The sequence below is a fragment of the Schistocerca piceifrons genome, chromosome 4, assembly GCF_021461385.2.
Source record: "Schistocerca piceifrons isolate TAMUIC-IGC-003096 chromosome 4, iqSchPice1.1, whole genome shotgun sequence".
Classification (NCBI taxonomy): Eukaryota; Metazoa; Arthropoda; class Insecta; order Orthoptera; family Acrididae; genus Schistocerca; species Schistocerca piceifrons.
The window spans coordinates 361,662,974-361,690,217 of record NC_060141.1 but is presented as its reverse complement, the minus strand read 5'-3'; the positions used below and the strand labels follow the sequence as shown (position 1 = coordinate 361,690,217).

At 41.4% G+C, this 27,244-nt stretch overlaps 1 protein-coding gene across 1 annotated transcript in view; it reads right to left on the bottom strand.

The window, feature by feature from the left end:
- The window catches only part of LOC124794951, a 461,391-nt gene that overhangs the window by 23,762 nt on the left and 410,385 nt on the right, over nucleotides 1-27,244 (bottom strand). Inside the window, exons 31-34 of the mRNA XM_047258666.1 lie at nucleotides 14,568-14,708; nucleotides 12,188-12,262; nucleotides 862-969; nucleotides 636-776 (exon numbers count right to left, since the gene is read on the bottom strand). Coding sequence (XP_047114622.1) covers nucleotides 636-776; nucleotides 862-969; nucleotides 12,188-12,262; nucleotides 14,568-14,708 — 465 coding nt within the window. The remainder of the gene's footprint in view (nucleotides 1-635; nucleotides 777-861; nucleotides 970-12,187; nucleotides 12,263-14,567; nucleotides 14,709-27,244) is intronic.

Genomic DNA, 27,244 nt, shown 5'->3' with positions numbered 1-27,244 from the left:
ATATGTAACGCAGCCAATGAGATTGCTGCTAACGTAGAACCTTTTCTCCTCACGGATCACACTCGTGCAGTGACACATGAACGCGCGAGGTATTATAACGAGTGTACCGACCTCCGATTAGTCAGTCTACATTAGTCTGTAGTCAAGTTTCAGTCTGCACCTAATAAGATTATCATATTCCTATACATAGCCATGAAGGGAAATGTATAGACATTTTGTCAAGTATCAGAGATATGTGACAATAAGAGTAACATGCCAAGACCAAAGTGACTTCAGATTGTCAATTGTAAACAGCATCCAGAATCAAGTTACCTAATATCTATGATTTTTATTATTTTAATAAATGTGTATGAAAATTAATCAAGTTCTGTTTAAAGTTGGTCACCGTCAATCTGCTACTCTAAGCGTGCAAGTAGCATTTCTATCATCTGACCTAATGGCAGAAGATAAACACGCCATGATAAGACCACAAGACATATTGCTGACACTCGCCTACTTCGTTAGAGAGACAAGTCAAATAACCTGATGGTGTGTGTACCGAAGGTCTTACAGTACGCACACCACAATATGTATCATCAAATCATATGAAAGTAAAATATTAGTGCTACTTGTTTTTAAAAATATCTCATACTTACAGAAGTATACAGCTAGAAACTCATTTTCATCCAGCAGTTTATCTAACATCTTTCGGTTTACTTCTTCAATTTCATTTTTTATTTCAAAAATGTCTTGTGATGTAAGCCACGCAAGAACTTTTTCCTCATCATGCAGGTCCCCTAGAGTAATGATTAGCAATAAGTATGAAAAATGACAAGCACAGTAATAATTATACTGATTTTTAAAGTGTCATTAACAACATACCATCATAAAGAAGAGGAATTTTCTTTCTAAAATAGACAAGTGATGGAGAGTTGACAATGTTATACTGTCTGAGTGCTTTTGGATCATTTATTTTTACCATGTCAATTCCTGCAACAAAAATAATAAGATTCTTTCTACAAATTATCATTAATTACACTATTGTTATCAGTAAAAAACATTTATTACAATAATATATAAAGGTAAAAAAAGAATGTCACAGTATCTTATATACTATACAGAAAATTGTGTGTAGCTATTAATAGTAAGACTGACATTTTAAACTTATTGTACTACTTCAACAGACCAGTCTGGTTGGATGTGCATGTTAAAGCACTACTTCCAGGACTGGGAGGTGCGTCAGCCCAGGAACAAATCTGCATGGTGGATTAACAATGAGGGCTGGTGTGTCGGACAATCTGGATGTAGTTTTCAGGCACTGTCCCACATAATAAATACCAGGCTGGTATCCTACTCCTGTCTTCCTTACATGATTTGCAAACATTTCAGAAACTTTCACTCACTTTCACATGAATAATACTTCACACAGACATATCCCATATCAGAGAGTTACAGGGTGGCAACAGCAAGGACATCCAACCACCCCTTAACCTAACCATGCTAAAACCATTTAATAATCATGCCGACACTGTGCTGATGGTTGACAAAGCCACAAGAAAAAGAAGTTTGTACACCTTTGAAAAGCATTACAGTTTTAGACAAGGATCTCTTCTGAGTTGTTTTGTTCCACAGATAATTTCCTTTCCTGTTGCAAATAGTTTTAAAGTAACAAAACAGGCAAAAATCTAGAAAGCAATAAATTATTCATTGGATTACTCGACTACTGTGTATGCAGGCAAAATTTTTATGACAGAGAGACAGACCATCTACATCTACACCTACATCCATACTCCACAAATCACCATACGCTGCATGGCAGATGGTACCTTGTACCACTACTAGCCATTTTCTTTCCTGTTCCACCCACAAATGTAGCACAGGAAAAATGACTACATATGCCTCAATATGAGCCGTAATTTCTCTTATCTTTGTGTCCAATATATGAAATGTACGTTGGCAGCAGTAGAACCCTCTGCAGTCAGCCTTAAATGCCTTGAAGAATGAAACAGGACTGTAACTCATGTTATACAGTACAAGCTGGAAGGTTAGTGTGCACTGCACTGCAGTAACATCACAGATAACAGAAATTGCAGGAATCAGCAACATCATACAGCATTCTTTGAAAACCACATATTAATATAACATCACAAATGTTAGAAACCTGCACTGATGATAAAGATGCTTGTGAAACTTCAAATATTATAATCAGTAAAGGCCTATAAGAGGGTAGCTTCTCAGTAGTCAGATATTGTTCACTTAATCACTGCAATTAAATACTGTTAAAATAGTTAAAGTAAACTCTGCTTGATCGTCTACAATCTCTGTTTATTCTGTTATTAATACTGCAGCAGAATTAGGCACTTTGTACCAGTATTAACCAATTTCAAATACTGCCAGAAATGTTGAAAGAACTAGGAGACTTCTCATTCTCTGTTTTCTGTAGTAGACAGTACCCCAACATCAGTACTTGGTACTGACACCCTATCCATTTATGTAGTAAGATAATGCACTGTCAACTTTTATATAATATAATACAGTACATTTAGGATTATACATTATTTTTTTGGAGGGTGCAGATTCTTTGCTTGATTGTACACTGCAACACAAAAGTTTACAGCAATTTAACACTAGATAATGGCCTTAGACTCAAAACTTGGGTCAAGTGGACTGAACATTAGTGAAACAATAAATAAAAACGATAACAGGCAATGATTCACATGTTGCTGATTGATATGGGGAGCATAGAAACAAAATGAGGAAAATTTTGCTAGTTTCTGAGCTGCTGCTCTTTTTCCAATTTTAGTGTACTCTTTCAGACACAGAATCAAACATACTATCAGATGTATCCACCACAATATGGATGCTTGATTCTTTACATAGTTATTAATGTTAATTGGAATCTGTTATTTTTACTTGCTACAGATGGCATCATTCTTTAAGTACTGTTGGTATAATTATTGACAGCTTTATGTTGGCAATAATACCTTACAAATCACTTAAGGGTATCACTAATGTATCTTTAGAAAAATTGGACATGATGTCAGTTATATTTAGATTGACTGGATGGGTCCATTGCAAGATCGTAATAGGTGGAGATCGGAATGCAGTTTTTGATGCAACAACACACAAATGTAGGATCAATGAACTGAAAAAGCTTCTAACACTATGCAATTAACACACTATCAACAACAGGACCACAAGAGATCAAGCACGTCTTGACAATATTTTTGTCAATTTTAAAGCTACAGAAGAATAGTGTGAAGTAGAAGTGTTTCCATTTTCAGATCATAATTCTGTAACTTTAGATTGCACTAGTAGATTCCATCCTGATAAGATTAATAGAAATAGGCTTATCCCTAAACATGTGATCACCACACCTGTTAGTGATGATAAAATTGTCAGGTTTTGAAACTCCCTTGCTGACAGAGACTGGCTTTGCCAATATTATTGAGACACACACATTATACTTTAATAACTGGTCAGCAAACATAATATTTGATATATATTTAAAGAATATTTGATGCAATTTAATGACAGCATTCCATACACAAATGAAAAATAATTGGCAAAAGTTTTAAAACCAAGGTTCCAAGCATACAAAATCAATGGCATACTAAATGACTTAAAAAACTGAAAAAACAAATAAGTTGTACAACACACAACACAGTCTGAAGAGTGACCGTATGTTAAATGTAGGAATGAGTTCAAAAAATCCATTTTGCAAGTCAAAAAGGCGTGCAAAATCAGTAATATTGAGAATTCCACCAGTAAGTGTAAAGCTCCTTGGGAATTAATAAACAGTGTTGCTATATAAGTAAGAAACAAAAAAATTAATACCTGTCCCTAAAAATTCAATGATTGGCTTATTAAGTCAATTAAAGGTTTTATTAAGTCAATTAAAGAAGAAAGAAATAATATTATGAAACCTGATACCAGTTCATCAGTTTTTTTTTTTTTTTTTTTTTTTTTTTTTTTTTTTTAAAGTTTGTAAATCATCAATATTGACTGTTTACCTCCTCTGAATCGCATCCAGTTTCATCCTAAGAACTGTAAAGAATTGAAATCATCAGACAGTGTAGATATATAGACAAACCTTGCAACATACTACAGATATTCTTGTCACTGTAATATGTCTCTTATAATGGTGAAATGTATCATATTTTCACATCTTCTGATTCCATTTTTGTGTTGTATTTTGTAGCCTTTGAAAATGATGTAAAGTTGAAACTCGTAAGGTTGCCGCAAAAAGAAATGTGTGGTCAAGAAATAAGAAAAGTTATCGAAAGTACATCCACATCAGCACATCATCTCAGATCATTTTCATGCAAATTGCACTGATACTAAAGAAACTAATAGGTATATTGTGTACCCCTTAAGGCTCTGCATAAACAAAGGTACATCTAAAGATATTTTACTGATGAGCTGAAACTGTCTAGGTTAGTTCCAGAATGTAAAAAGAGAGATAATGACTCACCAAGTTACAGGCCCATTTCCATAGGTCCAGTTTTTTGTAAAGTATAGGAATATGTAATTTACCAACAGTTATGTGTTTACTTTGCAGATTTGGGAGTAATTAATGGATAACAATACAGCTTTAGGAAAAACTCATCAACATTTGATGTTATACAATCTGTAGTCAAATAATTACTTCAAGCATTTGAGGATAAAAGCTTTGTTCCAGTCACTTTTTGTGATCTAAGCAAAGACACTGATAGTGTGGGGCATACACCACTTCCAGAAGAAATGGCACTCTGTTACATCAGAGATAACAGCCATAAACTACTAAAATCAGATATGCAGAGCTGTAAGCAACTTTTCAATGTTGGGAAAGAAATATCCATTGTAGAACACATTATGGTAGGTGTTTCACAGGGATCTGTACTGGTCCCTATCTTGTTCCACATACTGATTAATGATCTGCCATCATTTATTAATTCCACTACAGAGCTGCATGCAGATGATACCACATTTCTTCACAGTAATAATGACTGCAATAGCCTTAAAACTTGTGTTGTAAAGACAACTACTGAAGCATTCTATTGGCTTAGAGCAAGGATTCTTGCTGAATGAAAATGAAACACAGCGGATGGTTTTTAGACTATAAACAAGCTTCTGCCATATGATCCAAGTTACATTACATTTTTGGGGTTATATTTAGATGATCAATTATCTTGGGGTCAAATGTACAATATCATATTAGTAAGTTATCAAGAGTGTGCCATCATAATTCTGTGGCAGTTTAAAAGTCATGCCAATGCAATTTGTGTGGCAGCAGTGAAGGACACTGCTAAGTTTTGCCACACGGTGGTACTGATAGAGCTCACCTCTGGGAGTGTGCGCTGGAAAACAGGGCTTTTGGATTCGTGCTGAGCTCTGGTGTGTATTGTCAGCTGTGCCCATGTGAGGACACTGGTTTGGAGGACACAACATTATAGTGATGAACTGTAGGAGACTAATTCTTGGGCCTTTAATTGCTATATTGTCTGGATGCTATTTATGGTTAGCATTTCTCATAAAAGGCCAAATAGTTGTTGGTTAATTAATAGATTTTTGTATGTAACCACCAAATTGGCTTATCATTTTAATAATTCTGACTTGTAATGTGACAAGGTATTAACTTGTGTGTTCAATGGTATTTTAACTGGTCTGTTAAAACTGTGACTGGTGAAGCGTTATTTGAATAGCAGAATAACAACTTTAGTGATTACATCATGGAACAATTTTGATTAATTTTAAATCACATTTAAGTCCAAGTTATGTTCCCAGTGATATGCCAAATTAATGTACAGTTGTTCTATTTTATGGAGGTGCACCTTAAATATGTTGATGGGTAATAACCAATCATAGCCCAACATAGCCCTACCATCTATCTGTATCATTGCACAGAGTCATTTATTTTTTAAGGAGACTTGTGGATTGTGTACCTCAAATATATAACATCCTACTTTTTTCCCAAAGCATAATAGGATATGGTATTATTTTGTGGAGAAACTCTAGTTGTATGCATAACTCTTAATACTGCAGAAGAAAGCTATTAGAGTAATTACCGGTACTTCATAAAAAGCACACTGTAAACCTTAGCTCTTTGTGGACAAAAAATCATGACTGCAATGAACTTATCACATACTATGTTTTAATTATTATACAGAAGAGGTTACCAGAAATGAAACACAGAGAAAATGGACATTGTTGCAACACAAGAAGCAATATGAGTAACTGATTCTTATGCACCACATCACAGACTGTAAAAATCACTTAACAGCTGTGAACTCATGTGGTGTGCAAATTATTTAATAAGACTTAACAGACTGGACAAGATTTACCAGAACAAGCTTTCCAACAAACAGTGCATGACTGATTAGCTGCCCACCCATTCTATGATATAAATGAATTTATCAACTGTAAAATAGTACTGTGGTGTTAATAGCTAGGTGTTTCTGTTAAATTATCAGTTGTCTTGCACTATATGTGCTACATTCTCTAGTGCTGCAATGGCCTAATGACAACAAAATTATTGTTGTTGTTGTTCTTGTTATTACTGTTACAGTAGGTTCTTGTTAATGTATCAGTCATTTTGTTCTAATGGCATACATTGCTGTTAACAAGCTAAACATTTGCCATATAGGATTTCATATTTGTTTGAATAAAGCTCAATAATTTTCAGTTTCTGCATGTTAAGTAATACAACAACAGAAATGTCAAGATGGAAACAATAAATAAAACTGTTCAAAGGCAATCACTCACATGTAGCTAGTTGATGTTTAGTGCATATAAGCATTTAACAACATAAAGACTTTTCTGGTGTAGTGTTGTAGGGTCTTCTAAGCATGTCACACCATCAGTCAACATTTATGTCAATCAGTGACTTTACGTGTTTTCATTGGTGCAGCGTCATGTGTGCTCAGCGACATATGAATTGTAGGCACTGTATTTTGTATATGTTCTTATGTTCTCAGTATGTTTATTCCTTGATCTGTGAATTTTGATATGATTTATATGTTCCATATTTAGTTGTTCTGTGCTTACTGTTGCTTCTGGTTACAGTAGTAATCACTATCCTGCTGTTTATGAAATATTCTGACATTCAGAAATGATTTTGCTGTCGGTTAAGCATTCCTGATCTTCTACCTGGCTCCTGTTATGATCTGTTTTAGGAGCTAGTAAACAGACCCCGTTATTTTCTAATAAAGAATTTTAATCCAGCTCAGTTTCTAGGCCCAGACCCAATATGTTATTTCAAAGGTTGGTCAGCACAAGTTACACTGAATCTGACACTTTGTGACCCTGATGTCATCTTAGCAAAGGGCTAACAAGATGACTGACGCACCAGCAGTGTCCACACTGCCAGTCCATTTGATTTTGTTCTGGCTGAATAACCCAATCCTATGGTTCACACAAGTAGAAGCTAGCTTTCGCTACACAGGAATTATGGCAGAATCAACAAAATTTGCCCTTGTCATGGGTCGACTTGGCCACTGCAATGCCACATAAGTACAAGACATGATTACTGCACCACCTCAGGAGAATTCACAAGGAAGCCTTAAATCAGAAGTAATCCAGAGAGTCACAGCAACACATGAGGAGCAAATCTGGCAGATATTGACACAAGGAGATATATAGGTGACTGCAAGCCATCACAATAAACATGTCACCTGTGGAGCAAGGTGGAAAGTTACTGTTCTTGACAATCTACAACACACACTGTGCAGCAGACAATTGCTGCAGGTCAAAGTGGTTGTGGCATCACAAACAAAAATGTTGGATGTGGTGGCAGAGCTGACCGATTGAATTCAAGAGATCATCACACGCACCCATGTTAGTGCAGTGACAATTCTAGGTGGTAGTATGACAGTGGCAGCAATAGTCACACGCAGAGAGTTCAACTCATTGACAGTAAAAGTGGAGAAGTTATACATGCAGATTGATATGCTGCTGTTATAAGTTGGTGCTTGGAATGGTAGAGGATGTTATTGCCAGAGATCCAGAAGCTGATCATAAACCAATGCTGCATCGTCTAACATGGACCAACCCAAGTGCTGATGCCATTGTAAGTTTGGTGAGCAGGCACAGAAATGTACAGCACCTTGTTTGTTCCCAAATGCCAGTGGCAGTCAGTCATAGGTGCACCCGGCTGCCTTATGAAGTCATGTCACCTGTACGTCAGTGACAGAAATTTCAGCCATAAGTATCTAATAGACACCGGTTTGAACCTGAGCACCTCACATCATACTTCAGTACACTGCTACAGCCACCATCTGCATTCTGTTTGTCTGCTGCTAATAACTCTTCAGTCTCCACATATGGGACTCAGCAGATTGAACTGAATTTGGCTCTACGCTGACTGTTCACCTGAGATTTCACTGTCGCACATGTTATGGAAGCCATTTCATGAGCTGATCTATTGGCACATTACCATATCATACCAGGTGTTTCCAATTCTTGGCTGGACAACAGCATTACTGGGCTGACGGCTGCAGGATTCCACTGAGATACAATTCAGTTGTGTAACATGGAGTATGTTTCCCAACTAAGTCAATTTTGTATGTTGACTAGACCTCCTGGTAGGGTGGTAACAGGTTGTCTTGTGATGCACATACTCACAGAACCTTGCCAGCTGTGTGAACAGATCTGATTCAAACTATTGGCCATGGTCAGTGGTTATCCATAGTCCACTCTACACCATGTTCTGAAGAAAGGAGGAGCTTGGTGTCCATATGGTGATTATCGTGCACTGAGTTCCAGAACAATGCCCTATCACTTCTCCATGCCACTGTTGTACAACTGCAATTACACATTACATGGAGTGACAATTTTCAATGTTTAGGACTGCGCTAAGACTTATACACAGTTCCCTGTGTTGGAGGAATGCATTCTGAAGACACCAATTATTACTCGTGTGTGACTTTTTGAGAGCAAACTCATGACTTTTGTGTTATGAAATGCTGCTCAAATCTGGGGGAAGTTTATCATCTCTGTCCTGCAAGCCCTGCCATTCTGCTTCACATATCTTGATACCATACTCGGTTGGCCGACCATCAAGCACTAAGAAGTATTCAAATATTTGGAACATTATGGTGTGGTGTTGAACATGGCCAAATGCACATTTGGACAACCTGAAGTTATGTTCCCATGCCACTGATATCAGCTGCAGGCTCTGTATTGTTGACAGGGAAGGTCAAAGCCTTTCTGCAAAAGCCAAGACCAACTAAAATTAAACAGTTAAATTGGTTCCTAGAAACAGTAAACTTTTACTGCTGCAATCTATCACATGCAACAGAACTGTAAGAACCACTCAGTGTGGCACTTACCAGCCCACATGTTAAGGCAGTACCACAGTACAGTTCAGAGGACATGTGCAAGAGAGCTTTTTGTCTACATGGATTACAAGCCACTGACCTACACTTTCAAGCAAAACAGTAACAACTGCTCTCCTCAGCAGTATAATCATCTTGAGTACATAAGCCAATTTAATACGGACATCTAACAATACATTCCTGGCATTGGAAATGTGGTGGCCAACTGTCCTTCCTGTGTCAACAATGTTGTGAAAACTATAGATTTTCTGGAACTGGACAAGACCTAACAGAAAGACCAAGAGCTCAAAACTTTCATCAATGACGCCACTTCAGGGCTGAAGTAAAAACTCATTGACATTCCTGACAATAATGCCCAATTTTTGGTGATATTTCACAAAGAAAATCACATCCATTCCTATTGAACACATTTCAGTGTTCACAATCTGTGCCATCCTGAGCCTGTTCAACTTTTCAGCTACTTTCACATTGTTTTGTATGGCTTGGGATGGAGAAGCAAGTGTCAGAGTTGTAAGGTGATCCATCATGTGCACACGCCAGATGGCAGTTTCCCAGACACAACCTTGCATTTTGTACATATTCACCTAGATTCCGTAGGCCCTCTTCCTCCTTCAGACGGTCAGTAGTATTTGCTCGTCATGATATATCACTTTACACACTGCCTATAAGCTGCGGCAATGAACAACATCACTGCAGAAACTTTAGCCTCAGCATTCATTTCAGTGTGGCTAGCAAGATTCGGCTGTCTACTACACATAACTACTGACTACAACCGATAGTTTTGCAGGTACGTGCACCACAAGACAACCAGCTATCATCATGCCAGCAATGGCATGATTGAGCATTGGCATCATTCACTGAAGGTGGCGTCTGCACTTCCTGTGGTTCTTAAGGGACTGTGAACCATTTATAAACCAGACATCAGCTCCTCAACTGTGGAACTGGTCTATGGTGAAACACTGCATCTGCCTGGATTTCCTCCATCAGTTATGTGACCATATGGCACTGATATGGTCACTCAAGGCCACCATGCATGGTATGCTGACCACTTATATGCATCACGATGTGCTCGCATGTAACACTCTGGACGGACAGTGTCAAAACACCCTTACGCCCCCCTTACATTGGCCCATATTTCGCCTTAGGGAAAGATATGCAGATGCTGGACATTGCTGTAAACGACAAGTCCACAACTGTGTCAATAAACTATATGAAGCCTGCATACATTTTCTATGAGGCACCACCAACCACTGCTGCATCAAGACACAGCATCAAATAGAATGAACACTCTAGTATCCAATAGACTTGTAACTACACATGAGCTTTCCAGTCTGTTTCTGAGATGATGCTCCACTTCCGTGAAGGTGACTGGTGTAGCATCTACTACACAAGTCATGGTGTCAGTCAACATCAATGCCAACCAGTGACAATATGTGTTTACAGTGGTGTAGTGTTGTGTATGTGGTGACAAGGGAATTATAGCTGTCAAGCAGTTTCCGCATCACACTGTGTTTTGCATATGTTCTTACAATTTCTACGTATTTATTCCTTGACATGTGAATTTTGACATGAATTTGTATCTTCCATGTTTAGTTCTTCTGTATTTACTGTCACTTCTGGTTGGGGTAGTAATGACTATCCTGCTATTCGTGAAATATTCTTATGGTCAGGAATGATTTTGCTATTGGCTAAGCATTTATGATAATCCACTCATCTTCATAATGATATGTTTTATGTGCTAGTAAATACAGTCATTTGCCAATTAAGAATTTTAATCCAGCTCAGTTTTTAGTCTCAGACTAAATGAGTTACCTTAAAGGTCAATCAGCCCAAATTATGCTGAATCCGACGGTCCCATCTGGTCTAACGCCCTTTTTCTAGTTGAGGTGCATGCTCTCACACACTTTCAGAATTGAGAGAGAGAGAGAGAGAGACGTGGTGGCGGTGGGGGAGGAGGGGGGGTGGGGGGGGGGGTTGTAGGAATGTGGAGGAAACTGATTACAAATGAAAAGTAGCTTAAAAAATGTCAGGTGATATCATGAGCAGAGGGCTGGTGGAGACTAAGGCCAGTCTTGGGGATTGTGAGAACAGGAAGTGTGCTGAAGGAACAATTCCCAGTTGTGTGGCGCTGAGAGAGTACAGGGGGCAACAAGGGGGGGGGGGGGGGGGGGGGGGGAGAGAAAAAATACATGTTTACTAAAGCAGCATTTAAAGTCATTGGTGGTGTGGTGTCTGTCATTTTCAGCAACTGGACAGTCATATTTTCAGCTGGCCACAGTTTGGCAGTGGCCATTTATCAGGTATAGACAACTGCTTAGTTATCATCCTCTTACAGAATGGTACATAGTAATTGCAGCACAGCCGGTATAAAATGTGGTTCCATAGGCATAAAGACATAACTTTCATAACACAGGAAATGCCTATGACTGTACAGCAGTGGAGGGTGACGCATGGATGTACAGGCCAAGTGTTGCAAATATGTTGTCCATGGGGGAATAACTCACATGTTGCAAGACTGGGAGCAGAACTATCATAGGAATGGACTAGCACATCACATAGGTTAAGTGGGCAACAGAATACCACTCTGACTGATGAAGGTGGCACATTGTGTAACATGCCTCTCATTTCAGGGCACAATATAAGAATTCAAAGCCCTAGTGAAGGAAGAGGTATAGTTTTCCGAGGCCTTATTGCTATTGGGTGAAAAGAGGAAGACCGCAGGATGAATTGCTTGGGAAATACATTTTTGGCAATGCACTCTCCAGCTAAGCTTCACTACTCATAGCCATAGATCCAAATTTGGGTTCTGGTCCAAGACACAGTTTTAATATGTTTGATAAGCCACAATATTATTATGAAATCTAGTACTGACTTATTGGAAAATGCTTCCATACCAAACTGATCTGCTTCACCATCAATCTGCTCCAGAGCTTCAAGAATTTCATCACATTCTGGGCAGTCCTCATCATCTGAAACCAAATTTTGGCAGAAATCACTAAGCAGTAAATACCTTGCAAGAGTAATTGCAATTAATAATTAGAGTGAACATCCACCAATGAAAAAATGATAAAGTAACAGACAAGAGATAAATAAAACAATTTATAGATTACTGAAGTGAAACCTAATTTTTGAAAGTTATGACTGAAATCAAGACAGGCTAGAACATACAGGTAACACATGAACATTATTATAATAGTAGTAGTTGTGAATTCAGGCAGACTGGGTCATAATGATAAATGTCAACCATCAGGCAAGGAGTGACTTCGCTGCTCATATGACATGTTTCAGTATTTTCCATCTCTAGATATCTACAAAAACTCAGACAGGAAAATATTTTATAAAACAAAGTAATAAGTGGCTATAGCATTCCACTTTGATTGAAAACGCCTGGCACAAACTATAATATACCTATCAGGAGTGATTGCTGCACTTAGATACAGCATTTCCAGTTGTATGTCAACGACACATACACAGATTACTGGCGTATTTCTCCAGAGTGTGGACCAAGAAGATATTTTGCCACCTGGTGGCATTACAACAAGTATAATGGTGTATTTAAAAAAAAGAGAAGTTTCACAAAGCTGTGTAGATCTTAATGTTTTCCCGTATCTCCCTTGCTGACTTGGCATGAAGGAAGAAGAGGGGAGGAGGAAATGTGAAAAAATAGCTATCAAAAACATGTTACTAATGAGTTAAATAAATTGTAATGCTTAAAAATTTAATGTATTGTTAACTGCAAGAAGTGGAAGTAGTAACTTCAGATGGAAGACTGAAAATTATTGAGTCAAGAAAACTTGGAAAGAAGTTTAATATATTTATCATTCTGGCAATAATGTTGATAATTTTTAAGTATTGCACATAAAACTATCTGGATCCCTCAGAAATCAAAGACACAATTTTGAGTAATATACACCCAGTTAAGTGCAGAACTATGCTATTGATAAAAGAACTTTTCTACAATTAAAATGGGATAATGAAACTGTTTCATCCTTATTTTATAAGGGAAAGGACCAATGTGACAATCAAACATCACCATTCCAAAGATTGAGCAAAAGCCACTTAAATTTTTAGCACCACAAGAAAAAATAAAGTCAGGAATTTGCACTTTGTGAAGTTCCTCTTATTCTGGACAGCATTTTATTTTCTTAAGTTTATATTTTATTGGGGTGCCCTTAAGTGGCACTAAAGAACACAGCAGTAGCAAGTGAGAAGCTGTTTCCCACACAGGCATCGCTAACAGAGGGACCATATGGTGCAATAGTGAATCATTGGAGAGAGGAGATGTAAGCAAACCATGAAAAAGAATCTTTCCTGGGGACCTATATATACGGAAACCACATACATTCAGGTGTAAAACTGAGACTTTTCTTTAATAAGTATTAGCTATTCGAGTATATCTTTGGCATAATGAATGCTAGGAGGTGCCTAATTGTCACTAAAGCTTTGACACTAGAATACCACTATGACAAAGTACACATGAGATTTCTGCTGCATGTCAGTCCCGCCACTCGGTGATAGGGTGTAATCTGAGGCTTCTGTTGGTAATAATCATTTCAACAATGCTCCCAATTTTTAGTAACTTCTGTGCTGAATTGATACAACTATTTAACAGTAAATTATTTTATAAAGTTTCCTAATAAATGCACTGGTATGGCATCTCAGGCCTTATTTCAAATAGATTAGCTACCCGCATTCCCAGTTTATATATGCAGGTTGCCTGCTTGCATCTTCGAGCAGACCTAATGTGCTATAAGAACTGCTTTAAAGTACATCAGTGAGCGATCTATGGAGAACAGGGAGGAAGAAATCCTAAGAGCTGACTCATTAAGATAATCCAACAAAGGGTTAACTTCCTCTGCATATGTACAGCAAGTTTTCATCTATTTATCATAATTATACTGTTAGCTAATTCTGGAGATTCTACTCTCCTACCATTAATACTTCTAATGTTGGCAGCAGCACCTGTCCCATTTGCTTCTGCATGCTACCCTACTTTCAGTGATAGCCACAAGGAGCCATAAGGTTCTATCTTGCTCTCTCACTTTTCTTCTTATTATCTGTCTCTTTTATCTCCCTACATCTCCTTATTCCCCACCCAATACCTCACTTGCTCCCTTTTTGCCTTAAAATTTTTGTTAGTATTTTTTAATGAAAAGAAACAAAGAGAATGTAAAACATTATTTTTCATAATTATTCAATTTTAAGCAATTGTTGTTAATAAATAGTTTCTTCTTCGTTAGATACAACATGAAATATATTATAGTGTTAGCTTACAGAAGAATACAGCCAGAAGATGAGATTCTTCCAGTAATCGTTCTAGCATGCGAACATTAACAGCTTCAATTTCATCAGCTAGTTCTCGGTTGTCATCATCTATCAGCCACTCGAGGACTGACACTTCATTCTGCAGATCACCTGAAATGAAAATTTCATTTAACAAACTTTCAGAATGAGTTGCAACAATGAATTTGCTCAGTCCTGGACCATACAACTTCAGATTTCACATTAATGGTTTCATTAACGATAATAATAAGAAATATCAACAATGTATGAAAACATAGATTCCTACTTACCATAAAGAAGACATGTTAAGCTGCAGACAGGCACAATTAAAAGACACTAAGCTTTCGGTCACAGCCTTCATCAGCAAAAGAGAAATACTTTCCATTCATACACACAATCAAGCACGCCTCATGAGCACGACTGCCAACTCTGGCATCTCAGGCCAGAATGCAACTATCACATAGGATGCAAACAGCAACCCGGAGGGGGCGGGAAGGGGAAGGGATAATTGTGTAGGGGTGGGGAGAGAGAGACAAATTCTGTTTGGTGGACTGTGCAGGGACTAGAATGTCAACAGGAACACCATCATAAGGTTGTGGGGCAGGGAGGTGGAGAAAAAAGGAGTGAAAAAGGAGAGGAGCGGGGAAAGACAGGTGGGTGCACTGACAGAGGGTGGCAAACATAGAGGGTGGGAGACAAGAATGGAGAGGAGATGACACGCCAGAGGGGGGAAGCTGCTGGGTGGAGGGTGTTACCATTGGTTGAGTCTGGGATAATTATGGGAACAGAGAATGTGTTGTAAGGATAACTCCAATCTGTATAGTTCAGAAAAGCTGGTAGTAGATAGGATGATCCAGATGGATTGGGTAGTGAAGCAGGCATTGAAATCAAGCATGTTATGTTCAGCTGCATGTTGTGCCACTAGGCAGTCTACTTTGCTCTTGGCCTCAGTTTGGCAGTGGCTGTTCATCCTGGTGGACAGCTGGATGGCAGTCATACCAACATAAAAATCTTTGTAATGAGTGCAGCAGAGCTGGTAAATGACATAGCTGCTTTCGCAGGTGGTCCAGCCCCTGATGGGTAGGATAAATCTGTAACAGGACTGGAATAGGAAGTGCTGGGTGGAGGAATTGGGGAGATCTTGTACCTGGATCTTCCACAGGGAAATGATTCTTGTGGCAAGGGGTTGGGATTGGAGTGGCATAGGGATTGACTAGGATGTTGTGAAGGTTGGGTGGCTGATGGAACACCACTTTAGGAAGAGTGGGAAGTACGAGGCGTGTTTTTTAAGTAAGGTCCGTTTTGTTGTAGACACTAGTAGTTCGCGTGCATACTGCAACGAGCATGTGCGTCGTGTACCGGCATGCCTCGGGAACAACTGCGCTCAGTTTCAGCTCTGTAGCTAACCTGTACAGTTCTGTTCTGTGCTTTCAAAATGTTTAAGACTATCAACTTACTCGCCACATGTGAGGTTTGCTCAGTGATATGGTTTTTGTCAGCAAGGAACCTGTCTGCTGCAGAAATTCATCAACAGATTTGCAAAGTCTACAGTGATACTGTTATGAGTGAAAGCAAAGTGTGTAAGTGGGTACGAGAATTCAAAGATGGCCTTGACAACGTCTGTGATGAGGACCACTCCAGTCACCCTTCTTTGATTACAGATGGTTTGGTGGCTTCAGTTGAAGTGAGGATTAGTGAGAACAGGCGCTTCACAATAACAGGTCTCTCAAATGAATTTCCTCATGTGTTGAGATCAGTCCTTTACAACATTGTTTCTGAACACCTAAAGTTTAGGAAACTGTGCTCCTGTTGGGTCCCGACACTCCTAACAGAGGACCAGAAAAATCAGAGAGTTGAGTGTGCAATGGAGTTCTTGATTCATTATCATGAAGAAGGTGATGGCTTCTTGAGTCACGGTTCAAACCCGTCTCCGGCCATCCTGATTTAGGTTTTCCATGATTTCCCTAAATCGCTTCAGGCAAATGCCGGGATGGTTCCTTTGAAAGGGCACGGCCGATTTCCTTCCCAATCCTTCCCTCACCCGAGCTTGCGCTCCGTCTCTAATGACCTCGTTGTCGACGGGACGTTCAACACTAAGCTCCTCCTCCTCCTCCTCCTCCTCCTCTCCTTGAGTCAGATCGTAACTGAAGATGAAACATGGGTTTTGCATATCACACCCTATTCAAAGCAACAGAGCATGGAATGGAGACACACACACTCTCATCTGTAAAGGTGACGGCCAAATAGACTCTGTCCCAGCACAAAATCATGGTGTTGGTGTTTTGGGATAGGCATGGTGTTTTGTTGGTCGACTTCATGCAACGAGGAACCACTATCAATGCAGAAGCATACTGCCAAACCATGAGAAAGCTATGCAGAGCGATTTAAAACAAAAGACACGGCATGCTGACAAAGACAATTGCCCTTCTCCATGGCAATGCAAGACCTCACACCACAGGTCAGACCCACGATTTATTGGACAGTTTTGGCTGGGAAGTTTTAGACCACCCACCCTACAGTCCTGATCTTGCGCCGAGCAGTTACCATCTGCTCCTCCACCTCAAACTACACCTCAGTGGCATCTGTTACAATGATGACAATGACGTGAAAATGGAAGTGAACTCTTGGTTATTGGAGCAGGCAGCAAGTTTTTATGAAGAGGGTATTTTAAAATTGGTTGAGAGGTATGATACATGTTTGAACAAACTTGGCAACTATGTCGAAAAATAGAGTGAAGTATGTACTTTCTGAAAATAAATTTACTTTTTTGAAATAACCTTTCATTGTGTACTTATGTTCAAATGGACATTACTTAAAAAACACGCCTTGTATCTCGGGTAGGATCTCTCTCATTTAGATGATCAAAGCATGTGGTTCAGTTGTTCCAGTCCAGGGTGGTACTGGGTGATGAAAGGGGCACTCCTTTGTGGCTGGTTCTTGGGGTGGTGGGAGCATTGAGGCACAAGGGGAAATGGCATGGGAGATCAGTTTGCAGACTAGGTCTGGGGCATAGTGCCTGTCTGTGAAGGCCTTGGTGAGACTTTCAGCATGATGAGCAAGGGAGTTCTTGTCACTGCAGATACACCGTCCCTGGGTGGCCAGGCTGTATGGGATGGACTTTATGGTGTGAAAGGGATGACAGGTGTTGAAATACATTTACTGTAAGGTGACAGCTTTAATGTGGACAGAGATGCAGATGGAGCCATCAGAGAGGAGGAAATCAATGTCCAGGGAAGTGGCACATGTAGTTGAGGAAGACCAGATGAAGCCAATGGGAGGGAAAGTGTTGAGGCTGTGAAGGAATGAGGATATGGTGTCTTGGCCCTGAGTCCATATCATGAAGATATCACCAACCAGTCTGGACTACACCAGGGATTTGGGGTTTTAGGAGGCTAGGAAAGTTTTCACTGGATGGCCCATAAACAGGATGGCATAGGAGGATGCCACAGATTTGTTTGTATACCTTCCCTTCAAAGGAGAAGTAGTTGTGCGTTAGATAAAGTTAGTAATGTGTGTGAGGAAAGGGGTGGTGGCTTTGGTGTCTGAAGGACATTGAGAAAGGTAGTGTTCAGTATCAGTAAGACCATGGGCATGATGAATATTGGTGGGACGAGTGGAGAGTCGGTAAAGGAACTGGTTGGTGTTTTTGACATGGAAGTCTAGATTAAGGCTGTTGGGTGGAGGTGTTGGTCTATCATGGCTGAAAATCCTGAGGGAGCACAACAACTAGCCACAATGGGGCATCTAGGATTGTTGGGCTTGTGGATTTTGGGGAGCAGGTACAAGATGGGTGTGCGGGGTGTCGTGTCATAGGAGTGAGGAGGGAAAGTGAATTCAGGGGAGTGATTCTTAGAAGGACCTAGGGCTTTAAGGAGGGATTGGAGGTTGTTTTGGACTTCTTGGATGGGATCACTCTGGCAGAATTTGTAGGTGGAGGAGTCAGATAATTGGTGGAGACTTTCTGCCAGGTAGTACTGTGATTCATAACAACAGTTGTGGAGCCTTTTCTGCGGATAGGATGATTAGGTTAGGATTTGTTTTTGAGGTTGTGTATGACTACTCTTTCTTCTACTAAATGAAGGTACCTTGGGAAGGATGGTGAGCTTAAACTGGAAGTAACAAATTCCTAGAAGCTGAACAGTTGGTGGATAGGTAGGTGGGGGAGGAGGGGGGGGGGGGATCACAGTTAGATGGTGGTAAGAACTGGAACAGACAGGGTTCAATGTTGGAAGTAGGGTGGTTTTGGTTAGAGGGACTGGCAGAAAAGAAGTGCTTCCACTGCAGGGATCAGGAGAAGGAGGGTAGGTCTTTGACAAGTTCACATGGTTAAATTTAGGTGTAGGACTAAAGGTGGGAGCAGAGGCCTTTGGAGAGGACTGATACTTCTGTCGAGCTGACAGTCTTTGGTGGAAAGGTTAACAATAGTGTTGTGGGAATGTTTTGGCTCTGGATTAGGTAGAGTCAGTGGGGAGTTTTCAGGAATGTGGCATTTTGAAAAGGTCACCTAGGCAGGCTTAAGGTGCTATTAAGGGTGGACAAGGAAGAACACTGTGGGTATGGCATGGGTTGGGTCTAGAATACTGCTCCAGGTGCTGGAGAACTAGGTATTCAATTTCAGATATGTGATGTATGGAGTAGGGATTGCAAAGTTTTAGTATCTGTGGAGGGAGAAGAGGTAGTTGGTGTACCTGTGTCATGGAGATATGTTATTGCAGTCCTAGGTTCTGTGAGGACCAGGGATTGGTGGAATCTGAGTAGGTGTAGGTCATTCTGAAGGAGAGTGGGGTCCACAAAAAGCAATCTTTATGAATAAACAAGGGGGGGCGGGGGGAGGATTCCATGGTTTAGGCAGAATTTGAGAAATAGGATGAGGGACTGGGTTTCAGCCAGGAAAAGGGATACTTTTCTGAACTGGTGAGAAAGATGGAAAAGGGTCCATAGTGGCAGGAAATGGGAATGATGCAGAAATGGGCACAATAGGTGTTGATTGTTGTGGGAGGAGCTGGAGAAGCAAAAAAATGCATAAAAACGCGTAAAAAACATGTAAATGATTAATGGAAAATCTCATATAAAGAAGTGAAACAAATACTAACAAAGAGATAGAGGGGCTGGCCAGTACTTACCTCAGCTCAGTACAGCCGATAGATACACAAAAAACAGAACCAAAAATTTACGTTCCTAGCTTTCAGAACAAATGTTCCTTCATCAGGGAGGAGAGAGGGGAAAGAAAGGGAAAAAGGGGAAGTAGATTCAGTTACTCACAACCGGGGTTATGAAGCAACAGGGAAAGGAAATCAGGGAGGGTAGCAAGGATGGAGGCATGGTTGTCAGAGGGAAGCCAAAGATATTCTACTGTAAGTACTGTGCCAGCTTCAAACCAAAGAGGATGCATACAGAAGTAAAGAGGTATATAGTATAAAGATAAACACAACTATGTAGGATCAAAAGATGCATGAATGGCTAAAGAGGAAAGGGAAAGAGGAGAAGACTGAAGAGTAAATGGGAGTGAGGTGGTTTAACGTAGGTTCAGTCCAGGGGGATGGCGGGATGAAAGGATGTGTTGGAGTGCAAGTTCCCATCTCCGCAGTTCAGAGGGACTGGTGTTGGGTGGGAGAAGCCAAATGGCACATACAGTGTAGCAGGTTCCTAGGTCCCTAGAATTATGCTGGAGGGCATGCTCCACTACTGGATATTGTACATCTCCTAGGCGGACAGTTCATCAGTGTCCGTTCATGCGCTCAGCCAGTTTAGTTGTTGTCATACCGATGTAAAAGGCTGTGCAGTGCAGGCATGTCAGTTGATAAATGACATGTGTAGTTTCACATGTGGCCCTGCCTTGAATTGTGTATGTTTTACCAGTAGTGGGGCTGGAGTAGGTGGTTGTGGGGGGATGCATGAGGCAGGTTTTGCAGTGGGGTCGGTTACAGGGGTAGGAACCACTGGGTAGAGAAGGTAGTCTGGGAATATTGTAGGGTTTAACAAGGATGTTACGGAGGTTAGGGGGCGAAGAAAGGCAACTCTGGGTGGTGTGGGGAGAATTTCGTCAAGGGATGATCTCATTTCAGGGGTTGACTTGAGAAAGTCATATCCCTGGCGGAGTAATTTGTTGATGTTTTCGAGGCCAGGATAATATTGGGTGACAAGGGGGATGCTTCTGTGTGGTCTGGGGATAGGAACATTGTTGTTGGACAGGGAGGAATGTATTGCTCGGGAGATCTGTTTGTGGACAAGGTCTGCAGGATAGTTGCGGGAGAGGAAAGCACTGGTTAGGTTATTGGTGAAATTGTTGAGGGATTCGTCACTGGAGCAGATACGTTTGCCATGAATACCTAGGCTGTAGGGAAGGGAGCGTTTGATGTGGAATGGATGGCAGCTATCAAAGTGAAGGTACTGTTGTTTGTTTGTGGGTTTGATATGGACAGAGGTGTGGATGTGAGCTTCAACAAGATGAAGGTCAACATCCAGGAAGGTGGCTTGGGTTTTGGAGAAGGACCAGGTGAAATTCAGATTCGAAAAGGAGTTGAGGTTATGGAGGAAATTAAGGAGTGTTTCTTCACCATGAGTCCAGACCACAAAGATGTCATCTATAAACCTATACCAGGCCAGGGGAAGCAGCTGTTGGGTCTTCAGAAAAGCCTCCTCCATGCGGCCCATGAAGAGGTTGGCATAGGACGGAGCCATCCTGGTTCCCATGGCCGTTCCCCTGATTTGTTTGTAGGTCTGGCCTTCAAAAGTGAAGTAATTATGGGTGAGGATGAAGTTGGTAAGTGTGATAAGGAACGAGGTTTTTGGAAGATCTTCGGGTGGGCGTTGCGAGAGGTAGTGCTCAAGGGCAGAGAGACCATGGGTATGTGGGATGTTTGTGTAAAGGGATGTAGCATCTATGGTGACAAGAAAGGTTTCAGGTGGGAGAGGAGTGGGAATGTATTTGAGGCGTTCTAGGAAGTGGTTTGTATCTTTGATGTAGGATGGGAGTCTGCGGGTGATAGGTTGGAGGTGTTGGTCTACCAGAGCTGAGATACGTTCTGTTGGGGCTTTGAAGCCTGCCACAATGGGACGGCCAGGATGGTTCTCTTTGTGGATTTTGGGTAATAGGTAGAAGGTAGGGGTACGTGGCTCAGGTGGAGTGAGTAAGTCTATGGAAGCCGTTGTGAGGCCTTGTGAGGGACCTTGGATTTTTAGGATTTTCTGCAGCTTAGTCTGGATGGAGGGAATGGGATCCTGGGTAACAGCTTTGTAGGTTGATGTGTCGGAGAGTTGACGCAGTCCTTCTGCCACATACTCCACACGGTCAAGTACGACAGTTGTGGAGCCTTTATCCGCCGGGAGGATGACAATAGAGTGGTCTATTTTCAGCTCCTTAATGGCACGGGATTCAGCTGGGGTGATGTTGGGGGTTGTCTGGATGTTCTTCAAGAAGGACTGGGAGGCAACACTGGATGTGAGGAATTCCTGAAATGTCTGCAAGGGATGGTTTTGGGGGAGGGGAGGAGGATCCCTTTGAGAAGGCGGTCGGAACTGTTCTAGACAGGGTTCAACACTGGGTCTAGTATTTGGGGGCTGTGTTTGGGTAGTGAAGTGATGTTTCCAGTTGAGGTACCGGGTGAATGAGAGGAGATCTTTAACCAGGGCAGTGTGGTTGAATTTAGGTGTGGGGCTAAAGGTTAAGCCTTTTGATAGAACAGATGTCTCTGGAGGAGAGAGGGATCTGGATGAGAGGTTTAGAACTGAATTGGGACTGGTGATAAGTGGCATTTGACTGTGGTTATAGTTGAGATTTGGTCTGTGTGGGGTATGTGCTGGGATGGGGAGATTGAGTAGGGTGGCTAGGCTAGGTTTGTTGGCTATGAGGGGGGTTTGTTGAAGGTTCTGTTGTGGTTGGTGTTTGTGAGGGATAGGGAGAGGGACCCCACTTATTAGGTGTTGCACTAGCACTGTGGATAGTTTTTTCAGGTGGTGTGTGGCATGGAACTCAAGTTTGCAGCTGGCTTCTAGGATGATGTTCCTGAGTGTGTTCTCCAAGGAAGGGTTTGAGAGGTGGAGGACTTTGAAGAGTGATAGGAGCTGTTGGGAGTGGTGGTTACATGAAGTAGTGTAGAGATTCAGGACAAGTTGGGTAAGGGCTAAGGATTGAAGGTTCTGGAAGTCCAGGAGAGACTGGTGGAAGGAGGAATTGCACCCAGAGATGGGAACTTTTAAGGTAAGTCCTTTAGGGGTAATTCCAAAGGTTAAGCAGGACCGGAGGAAAAGTATGTGGGATTGCAGTTTGGCTACGGTGAATGCATGTTTCCGGAATGAATGTAAATAATGTGGTATAGGATTAGGGTACATAGTGGGTAACTGGTGGCTAGGGAAATTAAATAACTAAAGTTAAAATAGTAATCATAAGAAGGAATAAAACACGGAGAGAAGGACGAGAAAGAAAGAAATTGTGTTGGTAATGTTCAATACCAAAGGAAGACCACTAAATAAGAAAAATACGGAAAAAGTTGACCAGACCAAGCAAGTATGTCCAGATCAGGGGAAACGAACACACGTTGCTCAAAAACAGAGATAGCGAGTGGCGATAAAAAGATCGCGCGTGCCGCAAAAAATATCGCGAGTGCAGCAACAAAGATCGCGCGTGCCGCAAAAAAGATCGCGCGTGCTGCAAAAAAGATCGCGCGTGGCGCAGAAATGTCCCAAAAAAATTTTCCTGTGGCAGAGAAAGATAGCCAATGGCACAAAAATATCGCCAGTAACACAAAATCGACGGAAATGGATGATACTGGTAGGTGTGGAAGAGATTGTTGGCTGGAAAACAGCGAATAACGAACGTTAAAACTATGGAATGTTAAATAAATAAATCAATAAACAAAATACAAAACAAAAAAGAGAAGTGGACTATAAACGGAACAAGATAATAGGAGGAAGATGAAACTAGCACAGTTGGTGACGAAAATATTTATTCATGTATATATAAAACACTGAAGAAGAGAAAGTGTTAAGATGATAGATGTAAGTGATAGCTAACAAAAGGGGCAAAACAATGAAGGATGTGGACCATATAGGTGATCTAAATGATTAATGGAAAATCTCATATAAGGATGTGAAAAAAATACTAACAAAGAGATAGAGGGGCTGGCCAGTACTTACCTTAGCTCAGTACAGCCGATAGATACACAAAATACAGAACCAAAAATTTACGTTCCTAGCTTTCAGAACAAATGTTCCTTCATCAGGGAGGAGAAAGGGGAAAGAAAGGGAAGAAGGGGAAGTAGATTCAGTTACTCACAACCGGGGTTATGAAGCAACAGGGAAAGGAAATCAGGGAGGGTAGCAAGGATGGAGGCATGGTTGTCAGAGGGAAGCCAAAGATATTCTACTGTAAGTACTGTGCCAGCTTCAAACCAAAGAGGATGCATACAGAAGTAAAGAGGTATATAGTATAAAGATAAACACAACTATGTAGGATCAAAAGATGCGTGAATGGCTAAAGAGGAAAGGGAAAGAGGAGAAGACTGAAGAGTAAATGGGAGTGAGGTGGTTTAACGTAGGTTCAGTCCAGGGGGATGGCGGGGTGAAAGGATGTGTTGGAGTGCAAGTTCCCATCTCCGCAGTTCAGAGGGACTGGTGTTGGGTGGGAGAAGCCAAATGGCATATACAGTGTAGCAGGTTCCTAGGTCCCTAGAATTATGCTGGCGGGCATGCTCCGCTACTGGGTGTTGGACATCTTCTAGGCGGACAGTTCATCTGTGTCCGTTCATGCGCTCAGCCAGTTTAGTTGTTGTCATACCGATGTAAAAGGCTGTGCGGTGCAGGCATGTCAGTTGATAAATGACATGTGTAGTTTCACTGGCCCTGCCTTGAATTGTGTATGTTTTACCAGTAGCGGGGCTGGAGTAGGTGGTTGTGGGGGGATGCATGAGGCAGGTTTTGCAGTGGGGTCGGTTACAGGGGTAGGAACCGCTGGGTAGAGAAGGTAGTCTGGGAATATTGTAGGGTTTAACAAGGATGTTACGGAGGTTAGGGGGGGCGATGAAAGGCAACTCTGGGTGGTGTGGGGAGAATTTCGTCAAGGGATGATCTCATTTCAGGGGTTGACTTGAGAAAGTCATATCCCTGGCAGAGTAATTTGTTGATGTTTTCGAGGCCAGGATAATATTGGGTGACAAGGGGGATGCTTCTGTGTGGTCTGGGGATAGGAACATTGTTGTTGGACAGGGAGGAATGTATTGCTCGGGAGATCTGTTTGTGGACAAGGTCTGCAGGATAGTTGCCGGAGAGGAAAGCACTGGTTAGGTTATTGGTGTAATTGTTGAGGGATTCATCACACCTCTGTCCATATCAAACCCACAAACAAACAACAGTACCTTCACTTTGATAGCTGCCATCCATTCCACATCAAACGCTCCCTTCCCTACAGCCTAGGTATTTGTGGCAAACGTATCTGCTCCAGTGACGAATCCCTCAACAATTACACCAATAACCTAACCAGTGCTTTCCTCTCCCGCAACTATCCTGCAGACCTTGTCCACAAACAGATCTCCCGAGCAATACATTCCTCCCTGTCCAACAACAATGTTCCTATCCCCAGACCACACAGAAGCATCCCCCTTGTCACCCAATATTATCCTGGCCTCGAAAACATCAACAAATTACTCCGCCAGGGATATGACTTTCTCAAGTCAACCCCTGAAATGAGATCATCCCTTGACGAAATTCTCCCCACACCACCCAGAGTTGCCTTTCGTCGCCCCCCTAACCTCTGTAACATCCTTGTTAAACCCTACAATATTCCCAGACTACCTTCTCTACCCAGCGGTTCCTACCCCTGTAACCGACCCCGCTGCAAAACCTGCCTCATGCATCCCCCCACAACCACCTACTCCAGCCCCGCTACTGGTAAAACATACACAATTCAAGGCCGGGCCACATGTGAAACTACACATGTCATTTATCAACTGACATGCCTGCACTGCACAGCCTTTTACATTGGTATGACAACAACTAAACTGGCTGAGCGCATGAACGGACACTGATGAACTGTCCGCCTAGGAGATGTCCAATACCCAGTAGTGGAGCACGCCCTGCAGCATAATTCTAGGGACCTAGGAACCTGCTACACTGTATGTGCCATTTGGCTTCTCCCACCCAACACCAGTCCCTCTGAACTGCGGAGATGGGAACTTGCACTCCAACACATCCTTTCATCGCGCCATCCCCCTGGACTGAACCTACGTTAAACCACCTCACTCCCATTTACTCTTCAGTCTTCTCCTCTTTCCCTTTCCTCTTTAGCCATTCACGCATCTTTTGATCCTACATAGTTGTGTTTATCTTTATACTATATACCTCTTTACTTCTGTATGCATCCTCTTTGGTTTGAAGCTGGCACAGTACTTACAGTAGAATATCTTTGGCTTCCCTCTGACAACCATGCCTCCATCCTTGCTACCCTCCCTGATTTCCTTTCCCTGTTGCTTCATAACCTGGGTTGTGAGTAACTGAATCTACTTCCCCTTCTTCCCTTTCTTTCCCCTCTCTCCTCCCTGATGCAGGAACATTTGTTCTGAAAGCTAGGAACGTAAATTTTTGGTTAAATTTTTGGTTCTGTTTTTTGTGTATCTATCGGCTGTACTGAGCTGAGGTAAGCACAGGCCAGCCCCTCTATCTCTTTGTTAGTATTTGTTTCACAAAAAACATGTAAAGACACATTAAGATGCCGGATATATAAAAATGTGCACAAATACATAAAAATACACAAAAATGTATGAAACCATGTGAAACCACATAAAAATATGCACAAATGCATTAAAAACATACAGAAACATGGGAGAAAAGAACGATGATGTATGGGAGTGTGTGTGTGTGTTGCAATAAAGGCAGAGTGGGGAAGGTGGATGGTTTAGGCTGCAGATCAAAAGTTCATGTGGCATGGGTAGGTATGGATAATAAAACATTAGTGTATGCCAGGATAAGGGATGAAGTCAGATGAACAGAAATAAATATAATTATAACTATCAGAGGAAAGAATCTGGGGTATCAGATACTGCATCAACAATCTGTGTGGTCATGAAGTCTGTGTTGTGCGCAGACGATCATTGATACAGTGTGGCTCAGTAGTAGATGCATTTGGGAAGGCAGGAAATAATGGACATTGAGAAGAGCAATGCTATAGAGAAGAGTAACAAAGGAAAACACCACACCATTGTAGGATGGAAGAAAGGCCGTTCAGAAAAATCAAACACAAGAAACTCCAGGTAGGAATATCAGCAATGTAGGAAAAGATAATTGCTACTTACTGTAAAGAAGACAAGTTAAGCTGCAGACAGCCACAATTAAAAGACACTTGCATAAAGCTTTCAGCCATAGCCTTCAACAGCAAAAGAGAAATGCACCCCATTCATACACACAAGCATGCACACCTCATACATACATGACTGCCAACTCCAACATCTCGGGTGGGAAAGCAACTATCACGTGGGATGCAAGCAGCAGTCTGGAGGGAGCAGGGAAGGGGAACGGATAGCAGTGTATGAGTGGGAAGAGATTGCTGCTTGCATCCCACATGACAGTTGCTTTCCAGCCCAAGATGCAGGAGCTGGTGGCCATGTGTACACGAGGCGTGCTTGCTTGTGTATATGAATGATGTATAGTTCTCTTTTGCTGATGAAGGCTGCAGCCAA